Source organism: Rattus norvegicus, chromosome 13, assembly GCF_036323735.1.
Source record: "Rattus norvegicus strain BN/NHsdMcwi chromosome 13, GRCr8, whole genome shotgun sequence".
Classification (NCBI taxonomy): Eukaryota; Metazoa; Chordata; class Mammalia; order Rodentia; family Muridae; genus Rattus; species Rattus norvegicus.
The window spans coordinates 41,839,418-41,865,856 of NC_086031.1; the positions used below are offsets into that span (position 1 = coordinate 41,839,418).

Sequence of the window (26,439 nt, forward strand, 5' to 3'; positions counted from 1 at the left end):
TTCAAGTGAGGCTAAAGCCTACACAGGTTACTGTCTCAGGCCTGGGGTTAGGATACAATTGTATCTATTTCTCCAAGCACAGAACCTTCCTTTGCATTCATTTATTGCCACAGAACTTTGAGTTCAGGTGGATTTGTTTCCATGTGCTTCCTATAGAGTTTTATAAGCCAAGACATTTGTACTAAATCCCTTTGCTGTCATTGTTTCTTCTATTTCTCATTTAACTAGGCTATGGCTAAGAAACCAAAAGTCGATGGACAAGTATCAGAGACACCACTGCTTGGTTCTTCTTTGGTCCAGAATTCCATTTTAGTAGACAGTGTCACTGGTGTGCCTGCCAACCCAAGCTTTCAGAAGCCATCAACGTCAACGTTCCCTGCTCCACTACCTCTAACTTCAGGAAGTACTTCTGTTCAAGATGGCCGTGCATCTGATACTGGATCAGTGCTCGCAGGGATGCCTAGTTCCTCATACACTGTGTCATCACACCAAGAGTGGCCTCACCATCCAGACTCAGCCAGGACAGACCCGGTATACACACAGAAGCAGGAGGCCACTCTCTCTGGGAGCCAGTACCTAAGCTTCCAGCAGGGACCTTCAATGGCACTGCATTCCGGATTACATCACAGGCCGGACAAAGTTGCTGATCATTCGTCAGCTAAGCAAGAATATACTCACAAAGGTGGGAGCAGCAAACACCATGGCCCCATACCTGCTACTCCTGGAGTGGTTCCTCAGAAAATGTCTTTAGATAAGTACAGAGAGAAGCGGAAGCTGGAAACCCTTGACCTGGACTCGAGGGATCACTATATGGCTGCCCATGCAGAGCAGCAGCACAAACATGGGCCAGCTCAGGCAGTCGCAGGCACTTCTGTCACTTCTCCCATCAAAATGAAGCTTCCCCTCACCAACTCCGACAAGCCTGAGAAACACTTGGCAGAGAAAAGGGAGAGGAGTGGATCACTGAAGCTGCGGATCCCCATCCCACCGCCTGATAAAGGTCCCAGCAAGGAGGAGCTGAAGATGAAAATCAAAGTGTCGTCCTCTGAGAGACACAGCTCTTCTGATGAAGGCAGTGGGAAGAGCAAGCACTCGAGCCCACACATCAGCAGAGACCACAAGGAAAAGCACAAGGAGCACCCGGCCAACCGCCACCACAGCAGCCACAAGCATTTGCACATGCACAGCAGCGGAGGCAGCAAGCATGCTGACGGCATGCCACCCACTGTGCTGAGGAGTCCTGTGGGCCTGGGCCCTGAAGGCATCTCCTCCGGCCCCAGTGCAAGGAAGAAGCTGCATATCAACGATGCCTCCCACAACCACCACTCCAAAATGAGCAAAAGTTCCAAAAGTTCAGGTAGTTCATCTAGTTCTTCCTCTGTTAAGCAGTATCTATCCTCTCACAGCTCTGTTTTTAACCATCCCTTACCCCCTCCTCCCCCTGTCACATACCAGGTGGGCTACGGACATCTCAGCACCCTCGTGAAACTGGACAAGAAACCAGTGGAGCCCCACGGTCCTGAGGCCAATCACGAGTACAGTACAAGCAGCCAGCATATGGACTACAAAGACACATTCGACATGCTGGACTCGCTGCTAAGTGCCCAAGGAATGAATATGTAACCCTTTGTTTAGGTCAACTTTTCCTTTCCTTTTTAATTTAAAAATGGTTGGAATGGAAAATGCCCTCCTGGTCCAGCGGTGGTGCCACTGCTTCCGTATTTGTAAGTGCTGCTTTGTTCTTCATTCTGAAAGAAGAGATGATAGTAAACAAGCCTATCTCCACATACATAGTGCTACCAGGACTGTAAGCCGCTTGGAAGACGCAGCTGGGAACATTAGGGTGAATGGCTGGCTGCTGCTAGGAACCCAAGCTGCCTCAAGCCTCTGTTGTTTAGGATTCGAGTATCGTAGCTGGTTTTTTGTTGTTGCTTGGCTTTGAATGAGTGTCAATTGTTTTCTTTTGTGTATTTATACTTGTATGTATGGTTTGCATGTCTCAGTGATAAAGGGATAACAGTACACTGACAACTGTTTACAAGAAAGTGGAGAAAAATGTACATACATTTTTGTATGTTTAGATATTACCATAAATACTCAGGATCGGAGCTGCTTGTAAGTATAACAATAGACAGAATAACTTTATTTTCTCTCGTCAGAGTCCATCACTAATCTAAAACACAAGTGGCACTTTTTTATGTTAACCTTAAACTCTAGGCCTTACTGAAAGCCGCTGAGGGGACACTTCACTACTAGACGGGAATGTGGTGCCACGGGTGGTCCTTAACACTGGGAAGCACTCAGTTTGCCCTCAGAGATTCTGACCAGAGTGGCTGCAGAATCAGCCACTGATTTCTGAAGGCTTGAAGAGGAAAAAAAAAAAAAATAAAGTTTACATACTCTTGATGTGAAGTGCATTTAAATGTTTGCCGGCTTGTTGCAGTGCTGTAGAAAAGCAGCTACTAATGTGTGTGAGGATGGCTGACTTCACTCACAGCCGCCCTCAGTGAAGGTCAGTCCATTTCTGCAAGAACGCTGACACTACAGGTTCTGGGTGAGCAGGGGTCACGTTTCCTTTAGCATTTGCAGTGACACCATAGTCTTGAATATATATTACTCTTCCCCTGGGGAGAGAGAGTATGAGAGAGCGAGAGCGTGAGTGTGCGTGCGTGCGTGCGTGCGTGCGTGCGTGCGTGTATGTGTGTGTGTGTGTGTGTGTGTGTGTGTGTGTGTGTCTGTGAGAGAGAGAGAGATACCATATTTCTTTTTCAGGTAAATGCAGTCTTCCTTATAAAAATGAAATTAAACCTATGCTCTCTTGATTCTTTTATATTCTAACAATAAATAAAAAAGAAAAGATTGCTGACTGTGCATTGTACCTGTATTTATAGCTTATGGTCATTATCAGGAAAATGTAAGAAAAAAGGCCAACCTCCGGCAAGCCACTGCTGGGGGTTTTACATTGGTTTGCACGTCTTAGTAGGTTCTCATTGAGGTAATGCTTGCACTGTCACCTGACGCCTGGTCAGGAGATAGACTGACTGACTTGTCTAACTTTTGGTGTAAGCACCAATAGTATGGCTCTTGTCTCTTGCCTAATCTTGAATTTATTTCTGTGGTAAGTCTTCGCTGTTGAGTCTCTTAAGATGGGTCGGATTCAACTTGTATTGAATCACAAGTTTTCCTTTGTATATGAAATGTTTTGTTATAAAGCCACTGATCTGTGCACAATTGTAATTTTATTCAAGTATGTTGTGGTTGTAAATATTAGAGTTGAGCCTTGTACTCTACTTTTATTTAGCAGTTATCTAATTTGCCAGTAGCTATTTGTTTGTTTGTTTGTTTTAAAGAAAATTGTTGATTATTTTGTCAATGTTATTTGAACCTGGGATGTCAGGAGCTTCTTTGTGGAAACTCAGCCAAGCAGGCTAGTGTCACTCTGTTCTTGTCTTGCATTGGTAATCTTTGTCACTCTGATTTTTGTTGCTATGTGGTATACATTGTATCATACACATGATTTTGATACAGTTTGGTTTTACCGTGGTACAATTCCAAGAACTAGCATAGAATTTAAACAGAGTACAAGGTGAGGGAGGGAAGGGTTTTGTTCTTGGTGATTTAGATGTGAAACCTCAACAGAGCATCATGTGAACTGACACGAGGTGTTGTGCTACTGTATCATTGGGAGTGATGCCAGGAATTCTAATCCGCCTTTGTAAAGAGTATCCAGAGAAGTAGTGAACTTAATTTCAGTATGACATAGAAAACAATGTGAATATTTAAGGTCTGGGGCTCTAGTTAAACTTCACTAAGGGTTTTCAGAAATGTGTTGTTTTTCGTTTGTTTTTGTTTTTTTGTTGTTTTGGTTTTTTTAGCTATGGGAATAAAGGTAATTTTGTTGAATCTTTATTGGTGCTAATGATGGACAGTTAAACAGATAGTGTATATGCCGTGGATCAGTACACCTAGTGCTTCCAGAACGGACTCTGAAATGCTGTGTGTTCACTTTCACTCTGTAAATGTAATTCTTTACAATGACTATTTATTAAAGGGCAGTCAGTTGTGATTTTTACAGGATTGTGTGAACTGTTCAAACTCTTCAACCTCAGAACAAGATGCTAAAACCACAATGGGGGATAATTTGTGACTCCTTGTTTCCTTTCCACTAAGGAAAACCCTCATAATTCATATCACCATGAATTTGCTTGAAAGATCTTGTTTGCATAACATAGTTCTTTGCATGGTCCCATTAGACTCTACCAAAGAAAAAAGACTCAATAAATGGACATTCTATTGCGAGTCTTGTAAGTAGCCATAAATAACCAAAATAGTATCGAATTTAGATGTGAAATTTCACATGTGCATAGTACTGTTAAGGTGATACATTTTTGATGAGTTTTTAATACTTGAAAATAATTAAAAAGCATTATCTTTACATCATCCCATAACAGAGTGATTCATTCTTAGGGTGTGTTTCCCTAGGTTTTCAACCTTTTTGCAAAAAACATTGTTATCAGAGGCTTCCTGTCTACCTCTCTCAGCTAATTTTCTAAAATCAAGATGAGCTTCCTAAATATTTGCCTTAGCTACTAACACAAGCTGTCTTCAGAACCAAAGCAAAGGAGTGTTTATTTGTGGGAGCCATCTTGGAGGCCTGCATTACAAACTCGGTGCCAGTGCCCACTGGTAGAGAAGGCCCCTCATGTCCTCTAGTAGCAGGTAGCGGTAAAGGCAACAGTGCCAGTCGTGGGTACACTTTAAAGCGATGGATACTGGTGTTAGAGTCTTCAGCTTTAAAGATGCCTTCCATGGTATTAGGTGTTGTTTTGTTAGGAACGTCATGAGTACACACTTCGTGCCAATAGTGATTATACAGAACTCCCAAACATTTGGACCAATCCGTTCCCTTTGAAGTAAAAAATTGAACAGGTTAGATTTGCTTTAGAGAACCAGTTTAAAAAGTTTGATTAGTTACCAAATACCTTGCCTTAAGATGTTTCAAGTATATTTTCTTAGAATTTAAATTCTAATTGTATTCCTTAGCCAGCCTGAGGAATAAGCCGCTGCCTATATGACGCATGGGTGGAGCATGATTTATTGGTTAGAGGAAGAAGACTCCTGAATTATGGAGATGGCTCATTTAGATAACATCTCGGAAAGAGACGATTGTCTCTGGGATCTTTGAGATGAGACTCAGTCTTGCTCTATAACAAGGTAAAGGGCTGACTTTTTAAATCTCTCCTCCTGCCTCCACCCATGCCTGGATCAGTGATTCTTAACTTACACTCAATCTTATATAAGCAAAAAAGTACTTCAAACTTAAGACCTAATTTGCCTGAAGATTCTGAGGATTTTTTTTTTCCTGAGAAAATTCTGGAAGCTCTTAGTAGCTAAGGACCTTTGACTTCGTATCTCTAGATTCAGCAGTCCCCCCTCAGGAGCCTTTCCTGGGAGGCAGTAGGATCCACTCACCACATTTCCACAGGGGAAGAGTGAGCAGAGCCCCACATAGGAGACCAGGAGTTGATGGAATTGGGCTTAATTCTGTGCCTTTTGTTTTATGGTAGGCAGAGTGCATTCCTGTTTTTCCTCAGTACTTGTTGTTGAGACCAAGGGTGTGTATGCACAGCTGTAGTACAAACCAACAGATGGTTGGAGGGCAACTTTGACCAGGACAGAAGCCAAGTCCTGCTCACTGGAAACTTAGTCTGTGATCTTGGTACTACAAGCTCTAAGTATGTTCCATTATTTCAGTTTTTGAATTGTGCCCAGCCAGCACTCTTTGCTTTGTGAGTCCCTTTTTCTGGTTTATAATTCACCATTGATCCTGCCTGGCATATTTCTTGAGGTATGCTTCATGGGTGGGAGCAGTTCTGTCTGTATAAAGCTGACTTCATCCTTCACTGCAATTCAGTAATGTCAAGTCAATCCTGTGGACTCTGTGGTTTCTTTTGTTTCCAAGTTGGGAGAGGAAGCCTCACTTAGCCTCCAGCCAACGAGTTGAGTTAGTAGTGTGTAACTTGCTCCACCTGGTAGTAAGTAGCTCTCTTGATTAGGAAAACGTCCCTGGAGTACCATTTTGTTGTGAACGGTGGAATTTGAACATTCAAAACCCTTGTGGATAATTGAATGAAACAAGAAAATGTGTATATTGGCATGAACTAGCCTTTGAATTTCATCTCATTACATAAGGAATTATTAATAAAGTTTGTTTATTGACCAAATCCAAGGCTGTAACATGTTTGAAGTTAATGTTAATGTGAGTCCAAAATAACAGCTCTAGGGAAACCAGGAAGTTCGCCGTGATGTAATGAACTCTGACCTAGTGCTTTGCTTTATGTTACCCCAACCCGACAAGTATAACCACAGAGAAAGGGGATTTTGTGTTTGTTTGTTTTGTCATGTGTATCCCAGGCTGTCAGGCCTCAAATTACTACGTAGCTAGAACTGGCCTTAGGCTCCTACCAACATTTCCCAAGTGCTGAGATTACAGATACACAGCACTACTTAAATACTCTCCAGTTTTCTAGTGCTTTCCACTTGAAAGAGAATGAAAGCTACTCATGATTTTGATAAAGTAGAATTAGGGAGTTTGCTTAGTAAATAACATTTCATAGTACACAAAATATAGTAGATTTTATACATTTTATAATAAAATACATCTTAAGCCCAAATATAAATAGATATCTTTCATAACAGATTTGTATTGGCAGTGACATGTGCAATTAACTTTTTTTAAGAATTATTTATAGGTGTACACTCACTGTCTTCATAAACACCAGAAGAGGGCGTCAGATCCAATCACAGATGGTTGTGAGCCACCATGTGGTGGCTGGGAATTGAACTCGGGACCTCTGGAAGAGCGGGCAGTGCTCTTAACCGCTGAGCCATCTTGATACTGGGAAGTGAATCTAGGACCTGGTACAAGTTGCTCAAGCGTCCCACCTCTGGCCTATCTCAATAAAAAAGCATCCAGTTAGCCAGGTGTGCTGGCACATGCCCTTAATCCCTCCCAGCATTCCAGAAGCAGGTGGAGCTCTGAGTTTGAGGCTAGCCTGGTCTACAAAGTGAGTTCCAGGATAAACTCGTCTCAAAAAGGGAAAAAAAAAATCTACTTGTCTTATGTATGGTTATCTTTATCCTCTAGGCTAAGAGAAGCTTCTTTTAAACCTTTCCAGGTCTGCTTTAAACTTTCAAGCCAGTCTCTAAAGACAACTGTTCTATTTTGTTTCTATTTACTTAGGGGACTGTTGGGGATGGAAAGCAGTCACACCACCCTTAGAGTGGTTGAGATTCTGTCCACCAGGCAGGCAATGTGGCAAAGCAACTCTGCCTGCCAAGCTGGCCTCAACTCACTGGCCTTCCTCACAGATGAGTTTAACCACCACATCTCATAGTCTGGGATGTGCTGACAACAGCAAAAACCTAAGCCTATCGTGGACGTGGTGCTGTGGAGAGCTGCTTACACAGAAACTTGGTGTAGAAGTTTACCACTGTGTTTTGTTTTATTTACATTTCGAATGTGCCCCTTCCCAATTTCCCCTCTGCAATGCCCCCATCCTTTGCCTCCGGGAGGGTGTTCCCCCACCTACACCCATTCCCACCTCACCCCTCCAGCATCCCCTTATGCTGGGGCAACAAGGCAATCCTCTGCTACATATGTAGCTGGAACCACAGGTCTCTATGTGTATGTAGCTTTTTTGGTTGGTGGTTTAGTCCCTGGGAGCTCTGGGTAGTCAGGTTAATTGATATTTGTTCTTCCTATGGAGTTGCAATCCCTACACCCTTCCCCTAAATCCCTGTGATCAGTCCAGTGGTTGACTGTTATCTATCTGTATTGGTCAGGGCTGGCACAGCCACTTGGGACAGCTATACCATCCAGGCTCCTGTCAGCAGGCGCTTCTTGGCATCAGCAATAGTGTCAGGTTTGGTGTCTGCAGGTAGGGCAGCCTCTGTATGGCCTTTCCTTCAGTCTCTGCTCCATTTTTTGTCTGCATTTCCTTCAGATAGGAACAATTCTGGGTTAAAAATTTTGAGATGGGTGGGTGGCCCCATCCCTCAACCATCCTTATCTACTGGAAATGGTCTCTACAGGTTCTATCTCCCCTCGATCCCCTTTATTGGAAGTTTTGGCTCATGTCATCCCAGTTGGGTCCTGTGAACTTACGCTTTAAAATGAGTTAATACTTGTAAAGGAAGCAGGTGTGGAAAAAGGACCAGCCCAGGAAGGAAGTTTGGGGTGCATGGTGAGATTAAGTGAAGTGTGACCTCAGAACGACTCATCTTACAGAATGCCTGCTGAAACCTGCTATTTTGTGGTTTCAAGAAAGGGAAGTGTGTGTGGAGAGAGACCTGCATCCTTCCACTCTAAGCTCCAGAACCCCCTCTTCATGGCAATCTGGTTTAATGGCTGAGAAGTGTGCAGCAGTACTGAGCCTGAGTTAAAATTGATGTCTGCGGACTTCTTAAAACTTGAGGCTAGAGAGAGCTCCAAGAAGGGCTTGCCATACAAGCATGAGAGCCTGAGTTTGATCCTCTAAAGACATGCTTAAAATTTTAAAAAGGCTGAACTGATTCCCCAAAATTGGGACTCTTGACCTCCACATGTACTCGTTAGCATGAACTTCACGCACACATCAGTACACAATGATAACAATTTAAAACTGCACTGACCCATTGTCCGTGTTAGTGATCTCAGTGCTGGGGAGGTAGACAGCATTCAAGCTTACCAACTAGCTAGTCTAGCCTACTTTGTCAGTTCCAGACCACTGAGAAACCCTGTCTCAAAAACCAGGCAGAGGGCAGCTGAGGGTTAACAGCCAAAGTTGTCCATATGGGCACCTGCAGCCCAACACAAAAGTACCTGGGAGTTAACATTTCTGTATTTGAGCTCGACCACAGAATTTATAGTAAGATTAAGCATAATCTGCCAGACATGGTAGCCTATGCCTTTAATGCCAGCATTCACTATAATTGTCTAAAAATGGGTCTGGTGAAAAGAGCAAAGACCGAGACCGTGGAGGGAAATTGTGTTAACTGGTAAGTGAAGAATAGACAACTTTTGACACCATTGAAAGGACACAGAAGCATAAACTGGACTTGTCTCTTTATTTCAGTAAAATAGAACATATATATATATATGTATATATATATATATATATATATATATATATATATATATGCAAACTGAATCCATAGAAGGTATGGGAGTGTGGGGGTGGGCTCTAGCTTGTATAAGACTGTAGAGATCTTGGTTTCTCCAGACTAGTTGTGTAGCCTTGAGTATGTCAGTATGGTAAGCGGCTGACACTGGGGACTTTACTCACTGCTCTCTTCCATACATTTTGAGAAGATCTCTCAGGAACTCAGCGTTCACCATTGGCTATACTGGCTGGCCAGTGATCCCCTATGGTCCATCTTGCCCTGCCTCAGCACTGGGTTACATAAAAAGCTTCCCCAACTGGCTTTTAAGTGATCCAGACTCAATTCTTCATGCTTAGACAGCACCGGACCTCCCAAGTACTGGGAATGTAGGTGTGTACCATGACTCCTGATTTTGGTCTTGATGCCATCCAAGTAAAATAAGAAATAGCCATCCCTTCATATTACATATGCAAAAATATCTTCTTACCTCCCCAGGCTGCATCTCTCAAAAACAAGCAAAATGTAGTTTGACTTTGACAAAGACTGATCCTAGTGTAAGCCATACCTACCTACATGCCGGGTAGGGAAATAGACAGGGTCTCATGTAGTCCAGTAGAGGATAACCTTGAACTTCTGATCCACCTTCCAATCGCTGGGATTAAAAGTGCTTAGCACTATGTGTAGGTACACGCTTTACCAACTGAGCTCTGTGTGTGTGTGTGTGTGTGTGTGTGTGTGTGTGAGAGAGAGAGAGAGAGAGAGAGAGAGAGAGAGAGAGAGAGCGCTCATGTATGTGCACACGCATTTCCAGAGATTGGACCTAGACATGGATTCTGCCACTGAGCCCTGCACGGACCCTAGTCCTGCACCCACAGATGCTTTATTGGTGAAGGATTCTGAGTTTGTGACTGTCTTTAAAAGAATCAAAGAATATAGTCTTTAATGACAGCTCTCAAGCTTAGAAAAAGTATCAGAAGTAGCCTATGAATGTAAAAGGGCTTATAATTTTAACAACTTTTTAAAAAAGATTTATTTATTATATGTAAGTACACTGTAGCTGTCATCAGACACCAGAAGAGGGCATCAGATCCCATTACAGATGGTTGTGAGCCACCATGATGGTTGCTGGAATTTGAACTCAGGACCTCTGGAAGAGCAGTCAGTGTTCTTAACTGCTGAGCCATCTCTCCAGCCCCAACTTTTAACAACTTTTAATGGTGTTTAGAAACAAAACTTACTTGGGCTAGGTAGTGGTGACTCATGCCTTTTCCAGATTTTAGGAGGCAGAGGCAGGTGGATCTCTGAGTTCAACGCCAGTATGGTCTACAGAGCGAGTTCCAGGATTACACTGAAAACCCCCAGCTCAAGAAACCACAGAAAGGAGGAGGAGGAATAGGAAGGAAGGAAGGAAGGAAGGAAGGAAGGAAGGAAGGAAGGAAGGAAGGAAGGAAGGAAGGAAGGAAAATACTTGAACAGCTACAGTGGAAATGGCCCCAAGCAAAGTAACCAGAGTTCTGTGACACGCTTACCTGCTATGCTGACTCCCTCTAGCAGATGGAGTTTTTGCTCCCCTAGCTGTGAGATTTAGCTAGTTCTCCCAGTGAGTGTAACCTGACTCTAAATAAGAACAACTGTCAAAACATGTGGCTTTAAAAAAAAAATGGTAGGGAATGCAGCCTGAGGTTTATGACCATACCTTAAATAATTACAAGTATTTGAGCATTTTTTAAAAAATCTAAGACCATAAAGAGTTTGGAAAAAAAACATCAGGGCAGGCAAGTGGTAAATCTTAGCAGCTGGTGGGAGGAGGGAGATGGTGAAAGAGAGGCAGGCCTTCAATGTCACACGGAGGTGGTGGGCAAGCCACTGCAGAAATGTCCGGTGGGGCTGTCAACGTTTTCTCTTGCTGTGTTAAACACAACTAAGAATGTCAGCTCTCACTACAATATCGCAGCCCTTCACTGAGGAAGCCAGGACTGGAGCTCAAACATGGTGAGAACCTGGAGGCAGGTGCTGATGCAGAGGCCATATGGGAACGGCATTTGCTGACTTGTTCAGCCTCCCACTTCAATCACTAAGAAAAAGCATTACATACAGACCTGCCTACAGACCAGTCTTACAGAGGGGTAATGAAATCTTACCAATCTCTCCACTGAGCTTCCCCCTCTGGTGCCTCGATTGTACCAAGTTGACAAAACTGAGTAGTACATGAGTCTTCAGAGAAACCATCATGTGAACGCATCAAAAAAAAAAAAAAAGCATATTAAGAACTACCAGCCAGGCAGTGTGGCATGTGGCATGGCCTTTAACTCCAGCACTGGCAAGGCAGCAGTAGGCAAATCTCTGGTTTGAGGCCAGCTTGGTGTAGAGCAAGTTCTACATAGTACAGCCAAGGCTACACAGAGACCTCGCCAAAAAACCAAAAGTCAAACAAAATGAAAAGGAAAATACAGAGACACAAAAGAAAAATCAGTGGGTATTTTTCCCTTGAATGCTGATATTTGTTTAACCTATATAAAAGTGCTCGTTGGTTCTGAGCCATTTCTCCAGCTCAAAAGTTACAATTTTTAAAACTAGAACTCAGCCTTTAGCAGTGAAGATCTGTAAGCAGCTGCCCAGCTCCCTGAAGCCTTCTGCGTTCAGAAAGAATGCAAGGAGCCTCTTGGCTCCTCTTTTTTTTTTTTTTTTTTTTTAGATTTATGTATATAAGCACACTGTAGCTGTCTTCAGACACACCAGAAGAGGGCATCAGATCTCATTACAGATGGTTATGAGCCACCATATGGTTGCTGGGATTTGAACTCAGGACCTTTGGAAGAGCAGCCAGTGCTCTTAACCGCTGAGCCATCTCTCCAGCGCCCCTTGGCTCCTCTTAACACTTCCTAAGGTTCCTGGGATCTAAGGTTATCATGAGATTCCTGAGGAAATTCCAAGTTCTTGGGATTCATTGCTCCAATAGCCTAATAGCAAAAACGTCTTGTATGCACACACACATACATATACATACTCACACCCATTCACACTCACACACACTCATGCTCACACACATTCACACACACTCACACACACTCACACACTCATGTTCACACACTCACACACACGCATTCACACATGCACTCATGCTCACACACATTCACACACTCACACACTCACGTATTCACACACATTCACACTCACGCACACACTCGCGCACACACGCACGCACGCGCGCGTACATACACACACACACACACACACACACACTTGCCACCATCACAGCCAGGCATTCCCTGGGATCTCTCACCCTACCTTCCCAACTTCCTCCAGACTTCTTTTGCAAGAATGAAATCATACGGGGCTGTGGCTGAAGGGATAGCTCAGTGGTTAAAATGCTTGCCAAACAAGCTTGAGGCCTCAATCCAGTCACATCCCACCCCTCACCCCCACTCCCACCCCCTTCACCCCCGCAACCATGCTGAAAATAACCGGAGTGGAGCTGGAGGGGTGACTCGGCAGAGATAATGGCTTGTGCTGCTCTTACAAAGTTCCTGGCACACACATCGGGTTCACAACTACCTGGAACTCCAGTATCAGAGCACCTGACATCATCTCTGACCTGTGGACACCTGCACGCACACGGTGCACATACATACACACTCAGATCACTCAGATCCACGTTAAAAATAAATTTAAGGGGTTGGGGAGTGGGGGGAGATGGCTCAGCGGTTAAGAGCACTGACTGCTCTTCCAGAGGTCCTGAGTTCAATTCCCAGCAACAACGTGGTGGCTCACAACCATCTGTGATTGGGTCTGATGCCCCCTTCTGGTGTGTCTGAAGACAGCTACAGTGTGCTCACATACATAAAATAGATTTTTAAGTATTAAAAAGGAAGATCACTAGGAAGGTAGAGATAGGAGCCTAGATCACACTAAGCTTGCTATCCAGCCTATCCGATGGGTGAGCTCCAGGTCCACTGAGAGATTCTGTCTCAAAAACTAGACAACAGAGGAAGACACCGAAGTCAACCTTTGGTTTACACATGTGCACACACACACAAGCACACACAGAGGGACACACAAATAAGCATGCTATCAGGCAAAATGTGTGCAATTTATTTTAAACTTAAAAGAACTAAGCTGGGTGTGGTGGCTCACACCTTTAATATTCAGCACTCCGAGGTAGAGGCAGGCAGATCTCCGTGAGTTCAAAGCTAACCTGGTCTACATAGCAAGTTCCAGGATAGCCAGGGTTATGTAATGAAATCCTGTCTCAAAAGAAAAAAATATTCTGTTAATCAGTAGAGATAGTTTTTGAGCAATCAAAACTGTAACACTGGAACGGGGTTTTTAATATTATGAAATTGTTCTCACGCATACAGGCAGTCGTACCTGAACCTTAAGGTCGGCGTTAACTAAAACTTTCCAATAATGCTGCAGGATCTGGTTAAATGGGATTCACCATTTAGGTCGGATTTACATTAGGAAAATAAGTCCCTTAACCATCATTCCCCACAGCAAAGCAGAGGATTGAGGGTTTAAAGCCGGAAGTCGGTGCACGTTTGCTCACTGGCTTCTCAGCATGAAGGCGTGCGTCAGGAGCTGGAGAGCAGAAGGTCTCTCGTGCTGGTCCCTAAGAGGAAGAAAACAGATTAGAAGCAGCACACAGTGACATGACCGCTACCAAGACCTGCTCGACCCTGATGTAGACGGTAAAGATGGCGGCGCATGGGCTGAAGAGATGGCTCAGTTCAGTAATTAGGATCGCTTGTTGCTCTTGCAAAAGACGGTAATTCGGTTCCTGGTACCCAGGCTGGATGGCTCACAACAACCACCTATAATTCCACCAGGAGATAAGATGTCCGCTTCCTGCCTCCTCAGGCGCACGCGCACGCGCGCGCACGCACGCACACACGCACGCACGCACGCACGCTGATTAATTAAAATAAAGATGGCATGATTGCTGACAGTTCAATGGACTGGCTTGAGCCCCAACTCCAGTTTTTAACTATATCCTGAAGCAAATGGCCGAAACTTTGCTCACCTATGAAACGGGAATTAGTAACCTACAGGCTGGGCTGTGGGTTAGTGGGCAAAGTGCTTGTCTAGCATACACCAGGTCCTGGTACTGCATAATTTAAATTTGGTGATGCCCCCCTATAATCCAGTATCCAGGTGGAACCAAGAAAAATCAGAAATTCAAGGTTATCCTTGGCTAAGCATGGAATTGAAGAACTTGAGAACATTGTGGGCACATGAGACATCATCTCAATTTTTAACTTTTAAAAAAAAAGCCTAACTCATTGGGAGGATTAAATATCTAGTTTTTAGGGGTGTGCGTGCATGTGTGCATGAGCATGTGAATGCGTGTATGTGTGTGTGTTTGGGTTTTTTGTTTGTTTGTGTGTTTGTTTTACAAGACAGTTATGGTTTCTGTGTAACCCTGGCTGCCCTGGAACTCACTCTGTAGACCAGGCTGGCCTAGCACTCAGAGATCCACCTGCCTCTGCCTCTTGAATGCAGGGATTAAAAGTGTGTGCCATCACTGTCCCGCTAATACCTTTAGAAGAAAATGTGGCAGCTTTTGCAACTAAAAACAAGGCCCTACTGTTTGGTTTTCATCTTGGTTATTCTGAGACAGGATTTTGCCAAGTAGGCCAGGCTAGTGTAGAATTCTCTGTGTAGCCCCTGCTGGCTTTGGGCCTATAATCTTCCTGCCTTAGCCTCTTGAGTGCTGAGATTACAAACATATCCCACTGTACCTAGTTAGGCCTGACCTTTCCACTATATTTTTATTCGGTCTGTTTAAAGTTTAATGACACATAGTTAAAAATGCACACCTTCATGGGTACCATGCAATAAGGGTTTTTTTTTTGGGGGGGGGTGGTCAGCATTTTATTCACTTGTAAGTTTGGACAAGCAAGAAGATGCTCGACAGAAAGGGGCTTGCTGCCAAGACTGACAGACTGAGTTCAATCCCCAGAACTCACGTGCTGGAAGGAGAGAACCAGCTCTTAGAAGTTATCCTCTGGCCTCCATATATGCACTATACTAATGTATATGTCCATCCCCCACCAAAACCATAGATAAGGGTAATAAAACTCCTTAGGAATTGAGAGTTTACCTGGTTGGTGGTGGTGCTCGATTTTAATCCCAGCACTCTCTTGAGTTCAAGGACAGCCAGGGCTACATAGAGAATGTCTTTATTCCCCTGTACTATTACTATTATTATTATTATTATTATTATTATTAGTTTGTTGTTGTTGTTACATAGCCCCATTATTCCCTTGTGTCTGTCTGTTGAGACAGGATTCCGTGCATCCCATGCTGGCCTTAAACTTCTTTTTTTTTTTTTCGGAGCTGAGGACCGAACCCAGGGCCTTGCGCTTGCTAGGCAAGCGCTCTACCACTGAGCTAAATCCCCAACCCCTGGCCTTAAACTTCTGACCCTTGTACCTCCACCTCCCGAATGCTGAAGCTACAGGCAAACAGCATGCCTAGTTAATGCAGTGTAGAGACTAAACCAGGGCTTTGAGCATTCTGGGCAAGTGCTCTGCCAACTTATCCACACCCGCAGCCCCTGAAACAAAGCTTCGAGTGGGCCATAGACTGTGAAGGGAGTAGCTGCTTCGGGTCTCTAGGCATCTTCTCCCTTGGTTTTCTTACCTGGTCAGGCACAAACGCACAAAGTCCGCAGCTGGTTCTGAGAACCGGTCAGGTAGGGGAGGCATTAGGCCTCTGTGGGCTCCAATGTAAAACATGGCTGCCATCCGATCCATGGAAGCCAGAGGGGGCTTCCCCGTGGCCATCTCAAACACGGTGCAGCCAATGCTCCATATATCTGATTTCCTTCCGTAGCCGGACTCGTTGATGACCTCGGGGGCCATCCAGTACGGAGTCCCACGCATAGACTTGAGCATGTCACTGTGGGTACCATTTAAGCCTGCCCAGGCCAAACGCTTGGCGCAGCCAAAGTCGATCAGCTTTATTATCCCAGTTGGCATGAGCATGACATTGTTTCCTTTGATATCTCGGTGCACCACACAGTTCTCATGGAGATAAGCAACACCCTGCAGGATCTGTCTTGTGTATTTACAGAACACGGTCTCAGGCAGTGGCCCAAAGCGGTTTATGATGCTAGAGATGGAACCACCAGGGACGAATTCCATGAAGATGCTCAGAGTGTTCTCCTCCAGGCACGTCCCTAGATAAGCCACTATGTTTACGTGCTTCAGCGCCTTCAGCAAATCCACTTCCTCCTGCAGTTTCCGGTATTCTTTCTCCGTAGCCAGTTTGTCGGTCGAATCCAAGGCCACCTGCTTTACAGCGATCAGCTGCCCCAGGCTGGTGAGCCCACAATATACCTACAATTAAATTGGGATGAGAACGACATGCTCAGAAGTGACTTTCCTTCCCCTCCCGAACACTTTTTGTCCTCTAAGTCATTCCACCCGCAGCTGAACGTCACATAGTTAAGCTTAGTCCTGCATTCCAGGCAGCCAGGATGGTGACCAGCAAGCATGATTAACAGATGACACACTAAACTACAGTCACACGGTTACATTAATGCGAACTTTGCCTCCATCAGTCCTCGGCCATCTATTTTTTTAGATAAGTTGTACGTTTTTTTCCTTGCTTGTCTTTTTTTTTTTTTTTTTTTTTGCCGGACATCTTGTCACATGCCTTTATCTCAGCACAGGGGAGGCAGGGGAGGCACAGGACGATCTGACAGTTCAAGGACAAGTTGGTCTACACAGTTTCAGGTCAGCCAGAGCTGCATAGTGAGACCCTGTCTGAAAGTTTTGGGTTTTTTTTTTTTCCGATTTATTTATGTCATTATGTGTGTATCTTATTAAGATGTATCTGCATATGTGTCTGGTCAGAGGAGGGTGTTGGATCACCTAGAGCTGGAGTTAAAGGTAGTTATGAGCTGCCCAGTGTGGACGGAGGCAGACAATGGAATTCAGGTCTTCTGGGAGAGCAGGAAATGCTTTTGACTGATGAGCCATCTCTCCAGCCCTTCTCTTGTGCTTTTAAAATGGAGTCCCAGAGTGCTAGCATTACCCTTTGAATAACTATACCCAGCAGTCGTAAGATGTGTGTGTAGTTGTGTGTGCACATGGAAGCCAGAAGTTGACATAGGATGTCTTTCTCAGTTGTGTCTCCTTTTTATTTTATTATTTATTTTCGAGACCTAGAGCTCTCCAATCAGCTTAGCCACCGAGCCCTGGGGATCCTCCTATCCCTTCATGCTCTGTGCTGAAATTATAGGTGCACGCTGTGGCATCTAGTTCCTATAGAGACACTCAGGATCAAATCGGGTCTCCAGGCTTGTACAGCAGGCACTTTATGGACTGAGCCATCTCCCCAGCCCCCAAGTTTGATCTTCATTAGATTTTCTTTTTGGCATTTTTTTAAGATTTATTTTATTTATTCCATGTATATAAGTACACTGTTGCTGTCTTCAGACACACCTGAAGGGGACATCAGATCCCATTATGGATGGTTGTGAGCCACCATGTGTTTGCTGGGAATTGAACTCAGGACCTCTGGAAGAGCAGTCGGTGCTCTTAACCACTGAGCCATCTCTCCAGCCCTCATTAGATTTTCTTATCTATGAAACTGACATAGCATTTGCCTCATGTATTTCGCTAATGAGAATATCAGAGGCTGGCTGGGAATGCCCCTCACCAAAAGAACACAAATAGAGCCAAGTCAGATCTAAAGCTCTTCAGAGTAAGGAGGCAGGGCCTGCCAATCACCCCATAATGTGCTCTGGGGTCTTCGTTTTGTCTCACCTTCTTGTGGGCTCCTGAAGTGTCCCTAACTAGACATTCTATGGTCTGTCTTAAGGTCAGTCTTGTTGTTTGTTTGTTTGTTTGACTTTTGAGACAGGGGTTCTCTGTGTTGGCTGTCCTGGAACTCGCTGTGTAGGCTGGTCTAGACTCACAGAGATCCACTTGAGTCTGCTTCCTGCATGCTGGGAATAAAGGTGGCAGCCATCACTGCCCAGCTAAGGTAAGTCTTTTTCTTCATCTGTCTATTCAAATACTCTTTAGACCGCCAAAACTTTAGGGAGTCATTTATGCAATTCACAAAACACATAAGGACAGCATTTGAGCTTGCCCCTGTATAGTAAGTGTCCCTGTCTCCAGTGCTATGCTGAACCAACGGAGGGAGAGATTTCTTACCCAGTGGGCTCGTGATGAGGGTTGGTATTGACTGTCAACTTAACAGAATCTACATTTGTCTAGGAGACACACATCTGGGCATATCTGTGAGGGAATTTAACCAAGGTAGGAAGATCTACCCTAAATGTGGCTGGAACCATTCCATGAGCTGGGGCCCTGAGCAGACTAGAAAGGAGACAGCGAGCTGAGCACCGGCATCCATCTCTCTCTGCTTCCTGCCTGCCAATGCCGTGTGAGCAGCTGCCTCCCACTCCCACTGCCATGCTTTCCCCACCATGATGGACTGTGCCCTCAAGCTGTAAGCCAGAATAGGCCATTGTTTCTGGAGGTTGCTATCGTTGGGAGTCTTACAGAAGTGAGGAGAAGAGTAGCTAGTCCAGGGCATGGACTTGGAGTGATGAGAGGATAGTGGAAAAGGTCACTGCCTGAGCGTAGGGACCAGGGCAGGCCTGGGAGACAGCAGCAAATACCGAAGAAATGGTTAAGTCTCTAAAACCCCGTGTGCCGACATCAAAACATCTCCATACCTTTCGAATACATAAAGCAAGAAACGTACTCCCCCTGAAGCAAGTTTGGGTCTTCTGTAACTTCCAGCTGCGAATGGTCTAAGTACAGGCAGTTGGGAAGAGAGGGGTCAGGTCAGGTGGAGAATTCTAGCATTGAGGGGTTCAAGGCTGACTTACTGTGCCATAGGCTCCTCTCCCAAGGATCTCACCCTTGGTCCAGAATATAGCCTCTTCGTGTTTTAAACTGTTGTCCGAAAGTGTCCTCTCTTCATATGAGGTAAGAAAGTTTTCCTCATCGTATATCTGGAATCCATTAATACACCTCTGGGGAAATGAGAAAGAAATCATCATTAAACTCTGGTTTCCTGTGGAGTCAAGAACAAGAGATCTGCTGCTTCCTCTTCCTCCTTCTCCTTATTTGAGACAAGGTATCAGGTAGCCCAGGCTGGCCTCTAACTAACTACAAAACCAAGGCTGACCTCGAACTTCTGACCCTACTGCCTTTATGCCCCAAGTGCTGTGATTACAATGTACGACCAACCATGTCCTGCATGCAACCCAGGACACCTCCATGCAGCCTAGAGAAGCTATGAGTACATGTGGTCCAACCCAAAACCATAAACGTACTCCAAGCAACATGAGGCTTGCCTGTTTGTTTGCTGTTTTGGTAAAACAGTTGTGAGGCTCTGGAGCTGACTACCAAGCTTTGCCTGTAACTGTCTGCTCATCACTGAAAACTATCTGCCTTCAACTGAAAATGTCATCACTGAACAAAATACCGACTTGCTTACTTTTGCCTCATTAACTTTCCCCAGGTGACCTCAAGGTACAGAATCAAACTAGCCAAGTTCCAGAGGTAAAGCCACAGTGAGACACGAAGATGTGGCTCAACGGATAAAGTGCCCGCTTTGCATTCGCAAAGTCTTGGGTTCCATCCTCAGCACCACATAAACAAGCCAGAAGCAGGAGACTGGAAGTTCAAGTTATCCTCAGCTGCGTAATGAAGTCAAAGCCAGCCTGGGCTACCAAAGAGGCACAGTAAAGAACCACAGCCTGGAATCCAGGAACCTGGATCCCAACTTTGCATAACAAGCCACAAAGACCGTGAAGAAATTATGATATGGCATTTATAATTTCTCGTTTGAAAATAAAGATTTTAGGGGGTAGCAAGATGACAAGATGGGCAGCAGTTCTTGATTTGTGGGTCACTGTTGTGGTCTGCCCTGGAGTTATCTGTATTTTGATGCTAATTCCACTGCCCCAAGGACAGCTGCCTAGTCTACTCAGGACTCAGGTGACTTCACCAGAACCTTCTCCCCATTGAATTTGTAAAATACAGGTGAAGGGCAGGTACAGGATAGAAGGAGGCCTGTCATTGGAGGAGAAGGAAGGATGGGCGGGAGAGAAGTTTGAAGGAAGAGAAGAAGACTTGAACGGAGGGGAGGAAGAGACAGGAGGGAGAGGGAGAGAAGCCATGACAGAGGAGGAAGAGACAGGAGGGAGAGGGAGAGAAGCCATGACAGGGAGGTGACATTAAGATTCCGCTCTGCTTATTTACAGCGGTTTGAGTGTGCGGCAGCAGGAGACACTGGGACACCGTGGTGCAGGGCCTAACGGGGTAAAAGACAACCGTACCTTTTTTATTTTTTATATTTATACGACGACAGGTCACAGCTTCACGGGGACACATGTCAGCTATCCTGCTTATCCGATACTTACATTGATTCACAACAATAACATAATTACAGTTAAGAAGTGTGGAGCCAGCCGGTAGGGGCACACACCTTTAGTCCCAATGCTCTCAAGGTAGGGGCAGGCAGATCTCTGAGTTTGAGGCTAGCCTAGTCTACAGAGTAGGTTCCCAGACAGCCAGGGGCACATAGAGAAACCCTGTCTGGATAAACAAACCATTATGAAGTAGCAACGAAATGATTTTATGGTTGGAGCTCACGGCAACAGGAGGAACTGCATTAAAGGGTTGCAGCATTAAGAAGGCTGAGAAGCCATGACTCTGTGGGGGTGGCAGGGGGAAGCCTGATGATCTAAGTGTGATCCTAGGAGCTGAAACGGTGGAAGGTCACACACACACACACACACACACACACACACACACACACACACATAATTAAAAATGTTTTGAACCAGATTGTCTCTAAGGTCCTTCCCACCCCAGTGCACCTCTGATTCAGATCAGACCAACCTGTAGTTTGACATCTGTTGTCTCTCTGTCCAGTCCTTCGATGGTGTTGCCTCTCCTGCCGAAGACAAGATTCAGGTCCCGGGTGTCGGCCTCATTTGTCATTATTCGGCAAGAGTTGTTATCTTTCTCGTCAATTGCTAACAGTTCTTCGACCAGACAACCCAGCAACTCGTCTGTCAATTCTTCATTCTTTCCTGGGTCTAAGATTCCCTGGGAAACCTTTCCAAACCTTTGGTATGTGGTGGAGTCATCTTCTAAGCTATCCTGATCCAAGGAATGTGCCCAGGGTTGTTCTGTAGGGGAAGGTGCACTTTCTGGCTTCTCCTGGAAAGAGTACCTGGAAAAGCTCACCCTTGTTTTAGACTTATCCGAAAGGCTATCGAACTCCAGGTAACCCGTGAACATCTGGTCAGCATTTATTTTGTCAAGAGGTCCTACATCATGTTTTCCTGGTGACACATGCTTGCCTGAATGCTTCTCGCTGAGCACAGCCCAGCTGTCTTCTGAAGGAACGAGCGGGGTCTGGGGGTGCAGCCCTTCAAGTGCTTTCAGATCTCCAAGGCTTTGGGTAAGACTGTCATTATGAAGAATGCCTTCTTCATCTGCACACTCCTCCGTGAAGATTTCCTCAACAATGGATAGATCTGAGAGAGGAGGGGTTTCTCTCTGTTCAGGAGACGTCTCAGGGATCAGGGTCAAGTGCGTGAGTTGAGCCTCATCTTTGGAAGACAGAGAGTCATTTGCTGAAGGTCTCGTCTGCCAACCTGGTTCTGAAACGCTATCCTCTACGTGGCCCCCCATACCCTTGCAACCCTTATCTTTAGAAATTAACCCTCTGTGCTTTTGCTTGAGCCCGAGTGAAGGCTTGGGGGGTTTAACGTGAGGTCTCTTCTGAAGAAGTCTTGCTCTGCTGTTGGCACATCTGTCACTTTGGGAAGGCTGACACTTATTACCAACACTTCGTCCTGATGGAGCTGCACATATCTCATGGTAATGTCTGTGTTCGTGCCTTTCTGCCTCTCGGATGTGACTATAAACAGGGGTTCCAAACATCTCATAGATGCCTGGTCCGTTGGAGGCTGAATTGATCTCTTTGAACATGTCACTGTACTTCAAGTCCAGGAAGTGCAATCTTGGATCGGTTGTTTCAACAGAGAGGACAACGCCTGGCTTTTTTATGCCTGCATTTTTACAGATGTGAGGAAATGCTTGCTTCTTAGGTTTCTGGGTCTGACACATTGACTTCTTTTCTGTCACGGGTGCTCTCCTTTGAAACTTGGATGGCGGATGAGGTCTGTGGTCCATAAATTCCAAAGCAGGGAAAACTTGAGTTTTGATGCTGTTTTTACGCACGTTAGGTTTAATGGATGCTTGGATGGAAACCATGAGATTAGGAGGTGGTCTGTTTCTGGCCTTGGTCCTGTGAGTATTTGTCTGGAGTTTGCCGTGTTCTTGTCGAGCGAGTATGTTGGGGCTACCGCTGCTCTGCACCGGGTGCTTTCTCCTTTGGAGGTTTGGTTTAGCTCTAGCAGGTCCCTTGGGTGTCCCTTCTCCAGGGAATGTGATGTGAACAAGTGGCACTGCCCCATTCATTTCTGGGTTTGTTTCTTCCTCGATCGGCAGTTTTCTGTTCTCTTCTGTGTCTCCATGACCTTCTAGGAGCCCTGTGATGGGGCCATCAGAGTTCATCCTGGGTATGTTCTTAGGAACACTAAGCTCTTCTAACACTGCGTGTGGCTGCACTGTTCCAGCCCGGTGTACCGAATTGCTTTCGGAATCGGGAACTTTCTCATTTCCGATCTCTTTCTCCTCTGCTAGGGTTATTTTTGTATTCGAGGCTTCCAGGAGCTCGCTGAGAAAGGGGTGCTCAACCTCCAAATCTTTCTCAACCGCTCTATCTGTCCAACTCTCTTTTTCTCCTGATAAAAGATATTGCGAGTCCTCTCTCCCGCTGATTTCACTAATGTGGCAGCCACTATCCCTTTCCCTCTCTATAGGAGCAGTGTCTTCCTTGACACTCCCACAGGAGAACAAAAAGGGCCCTTCTTCGAAGCCAGAGGTTTCAGTTTTGTCCCCACCTTTCGTTTCCTGGGATCGCCAACTTTCTGCTACTCCCCTCTGTTTTCTGCTCTTCCGGAAAGAGCACAAATTTCTAGACCAGATAGCCCAGTCAGAACCCCTGAGGGTGTGTTCTGGGGGTCCTTCCCATGTGACTTCTTGTTGGTTCTTAGCTGAACTAAACTCAGCAGATTGGCTAAGAGGTTGGCTAAGGGGCTCCAGGAGCTTAGGCACAGACAGGCTGAGGCTGGGGACCTTTCTCTCCCCGTGTCTTGGGAACTTGGGGCTTTTTTCCATATTGAAGACAGACGATCTCATGGGCAAGAGGGATGGAGGTGGCAGAGGGAGCTGGAAGAGAAAGAAAAAATGAATGAAGAAAATATCAAAGTAAATGGTTTGGGGGTTTTATTTTTTATTTTTTATTTTTGAGACAGTTTTTTTCCTGTGTAACCCTGGCTGTCCGGGAACTTGCTGTGTAGACCAGGCTGGCCTCAAATTCAGAAATCTCCCAACTTCTGGTGCATCACCACTGCTTGGCTTAAGTCAAGACGTTCTAATATTCACTTAAGGAAATCATTTAAGTATTAAGTATCACTGGTTTTTGTTATTTTGTTTCATTTGTTTTTTTAAGAGTTGGTGATTATGGTTGTTTAAATAGAATGACACCCTCCCTCCCCCAGCCCCCATACACTCCTATGTTTGATGGCTTGGACTACAGGGAATGGCACTATTAGGAGGTGTGGCTTTGTTGGAGTGGGTGTGGCCTTGGAGGAAGTGCGTTATTGTAGGGGCAGTCTTTGAGGTCTCATATGCACAAGCTGCTCACAGTCTCCTGTTGCCTTCAGATAAAAATGCAAAACTCTCAGCTCCTTCTCCAGCACCATGTCCACCTGTATGTTGCCATGTTTCCCACCGTGATGATAAGAACTGAACCGCTGTAAGCCAACTCCAGTAAATATTTTCCTTTACGAGAGTTGCCATTGTTGTGTCTTTTCACACCAATAGAAGCCCTAACTAAGACAGAGATCAAACCCAGGGCCCGTGCATACTGGGAAAGTGCTCTACCACTTAGCTATGTCCAGCTACTTCAATATGTCAACAGGACAGAAAGATCACGATTTCTAAAACCAAAATGTGGAACTGGAGATGGATCTTAGATAGTAGAGTGCTCTCTGGTGTGCACAAAGCCCTGGTTTGGTTCCCAGCATTTATTTATGTATACTAGTATACTAGTACATACATACATACATACATACACACAGACATACAGACACACCCACATATATATATATACATACATAACATAGATACATGCATACATACACACATACAGACAGACATACAGACACACACATATACATACATACATACATACACACATACATACAGACAGACACACACATATACATACATACACACACATACAGACAGACACACATATACATACACACATACACACACATACATACATACACACATACACACAGACAGACACACACATATACATACATACATACACACATACATACACACACAGACACACATATACATACATACACACATACACACATACACACACATGCAGACAGACACACATATACATACACACATACACACACATACATACATACACACAGACAGACACACACATATACATACATACATACACACATACATACACACACAGACACACATATACATACATACATACATACATACATACATACACACATACACACACATACATACATACATACATACATACAATAAAACCCACATCAGGACCAGCAAGATCGCTCGGTGGGTAAAGACACCTGCCACCAAGCCTGAAGACCTAAGTGGAAGGAGAGAGCTAACTCCCCCAAGTTGTCTTCTGATTTCTACACACACACACACACACATACACACACACACACACATACACACACACACACACACACTTAAATATATTAAAAATAAATCTGGATTTGGTTCAGTAGTATAGTATATGCTTAGCCTACATGAAGCCCTAGGTTGGATCCCCATCCCAAAAATGGGGGTGGGAAGGAAGCAACACAAAATAACTAAAATATCATTCTCAATGCTTCCTCAGAACCAAGATTAAGCGACTCTTTTAAAAGGTATAGTTAGGTGCTGTAGTGTTGGATCAGAAATTAAGTGTATGGACTTATTTCCCTTGCAGAGGACTTAAGTTTGGTTCCCCTCACCCATGTTGGGCGGGTCATAGCTACCTGCAAATCCAGCTCCAGGGGACCCGATACATTTGGTATCCTTAGCCATTTGCATGCACCTAACATATACACACCGACATGCATATATATACATGCCCCTAGCATATACACACTGACATACATATATACATGCACCTAGCATATACACACCGACATACATATATACACGTAATGAGGAATAATAAAGTAAATCTTTTTTTAAAGCTAAAATTAGCTGGGGAGAGGCTCAGTGGTTGGATGCTGGTCGCTCTTCTAGGGCAGCACCTACAGCATGGCTCGCAGTCTGTAATAGTCCCAGGGGACCTGACACCCTCTTCTGGCTTCCATGGGCACTGCATGCACATGATGCACAGACATACGTGCAGACAGAATGCCCATACTTATCAAATGTTTAAAAAATAAAAAAAGCTAAAGTTTACACATCAAGACTCATGGTTATATTTCTTGGTGATGTGGGGTTATTTATTTATTTATCTATTTTGTTTGCTTTTTTATTTTTTGCTTGTTTGTTTTGTTTTAAGACAGGGTTTCTGTCTGGCTGTCTGCTGATTTCTGCCTGTCCTCGTTGTCCTGGAACCCACTCTGTAGACCAGGCTGACCTTGAACTTGGAGGTCCACCTGCTTCTTTATTCCAAGTGATGGTATTAAGGCATGGGCCACCATGCCCAGTTCAGATGTTACATTTTAAAACGGGAAGTATTTTATCTCTCTTTTCTTTTTAGTTTCCACAGGGCTGATTAAAATGTTTAAAGTCCTCTTGAGAACACTCTAAACTTGACGTTATATGTAGTTTAAGGGTCCTTCCAGGACCGATGAACTCGTTGTTTTGCTGAGTCACTTAGTTGGGGACAGCTTTGGACTTGGAAACTTAGCAATGCTCAGGGCTTTGTAGGCACTCGGTTGCCACAGGTCATCTAGAATGCAGAAAGTGCTTGATTCAACCCCCCAGCAACCCACAAACTGGATGTGGTAGCGAATGCATGCCTATGAGCACAGGACTCTGGACGTGGAAGTCAGAGGACCAGGAGTTCACAGCCATCCTCAGTTACACAGCAAACTTGAGGCCAGTCTGAGCTCCATCCAATCTCAAAACAAACAAACAGCAAGAAAAGCCTCAATAGCTTAAAAAAAAA

At 44.8% G+C, this 26,439-nt stretch overlaps 2 protein-coding genes across 10 annotated transcripts in view; one reads left to right on the forward strand and one right to left on the reverse strand.

The window, feature by feature from the left end:
• Ccnt2 (cyclin T2) overlaps positions 1-6,224 on the forward strand; it is a 41,635-nt gene extending 35,411 nt beyond the window's left edge. For 5 of the 8 annotated variants that reach the window (XM_063272276.1, XM_017598786.2, XM_063272278.1 and 2 more), the window contains one exon: positions 229-6,224. In XM_063272276.1, coding sequence (XP_063128346.1) covers positions 229-1,623 — 1,395 coding nt within the window. In that variant the 3' untranslated portion in view covers positions 1,624-6,224. The remainder of the gene's footprint in view (positions 1-228) is intronic. The other 3 variants (XM_006249686.5, XM_063272277.1, NM_001107171.1) reach the window with 2 other exon arrangements.
• A 6,991-nt stretch (positions 6,225-13,215) lies between these two features.
• The window catches only part of Map3k19 (mitogen-activated protein kinase kinase kinase 19), a 43,446-nt gene continuing 30,222 nt past the window's right edge, over positions 13,216-26,439 (reverse strand). The window contains exons 11-15 of one of the 2 annotated variants that reach the window (XR_010056991.1): positions 21,018-23,423; positions 18,995-19,141; positions 15,787-16,484; positions 13,513-13,753; positions 13,216-13,388 (exon numbers count right to left, since the gene is read on the reverse strand). Coding sequence is in view for 1 of the 2 variants with exons in the window: in XM_039091284.2 (XP_038947212.1) it covers positions 13,687-13,753; positions 15,787-16,484; positions 18,995-19,141; positions 21,018-23,423 (3,318 nt within the window). In the remaining variant the exon portion in view is untranslated. Of the gene's footprint in view, positions 13,754-15,786; positions 16,485-18,994; positions 19,142-21,017; positions 23,424-26,439 lie in introns of both variants that reach the window. The other variant, XM_039091284.2, reaches the window with a different exon arrangement.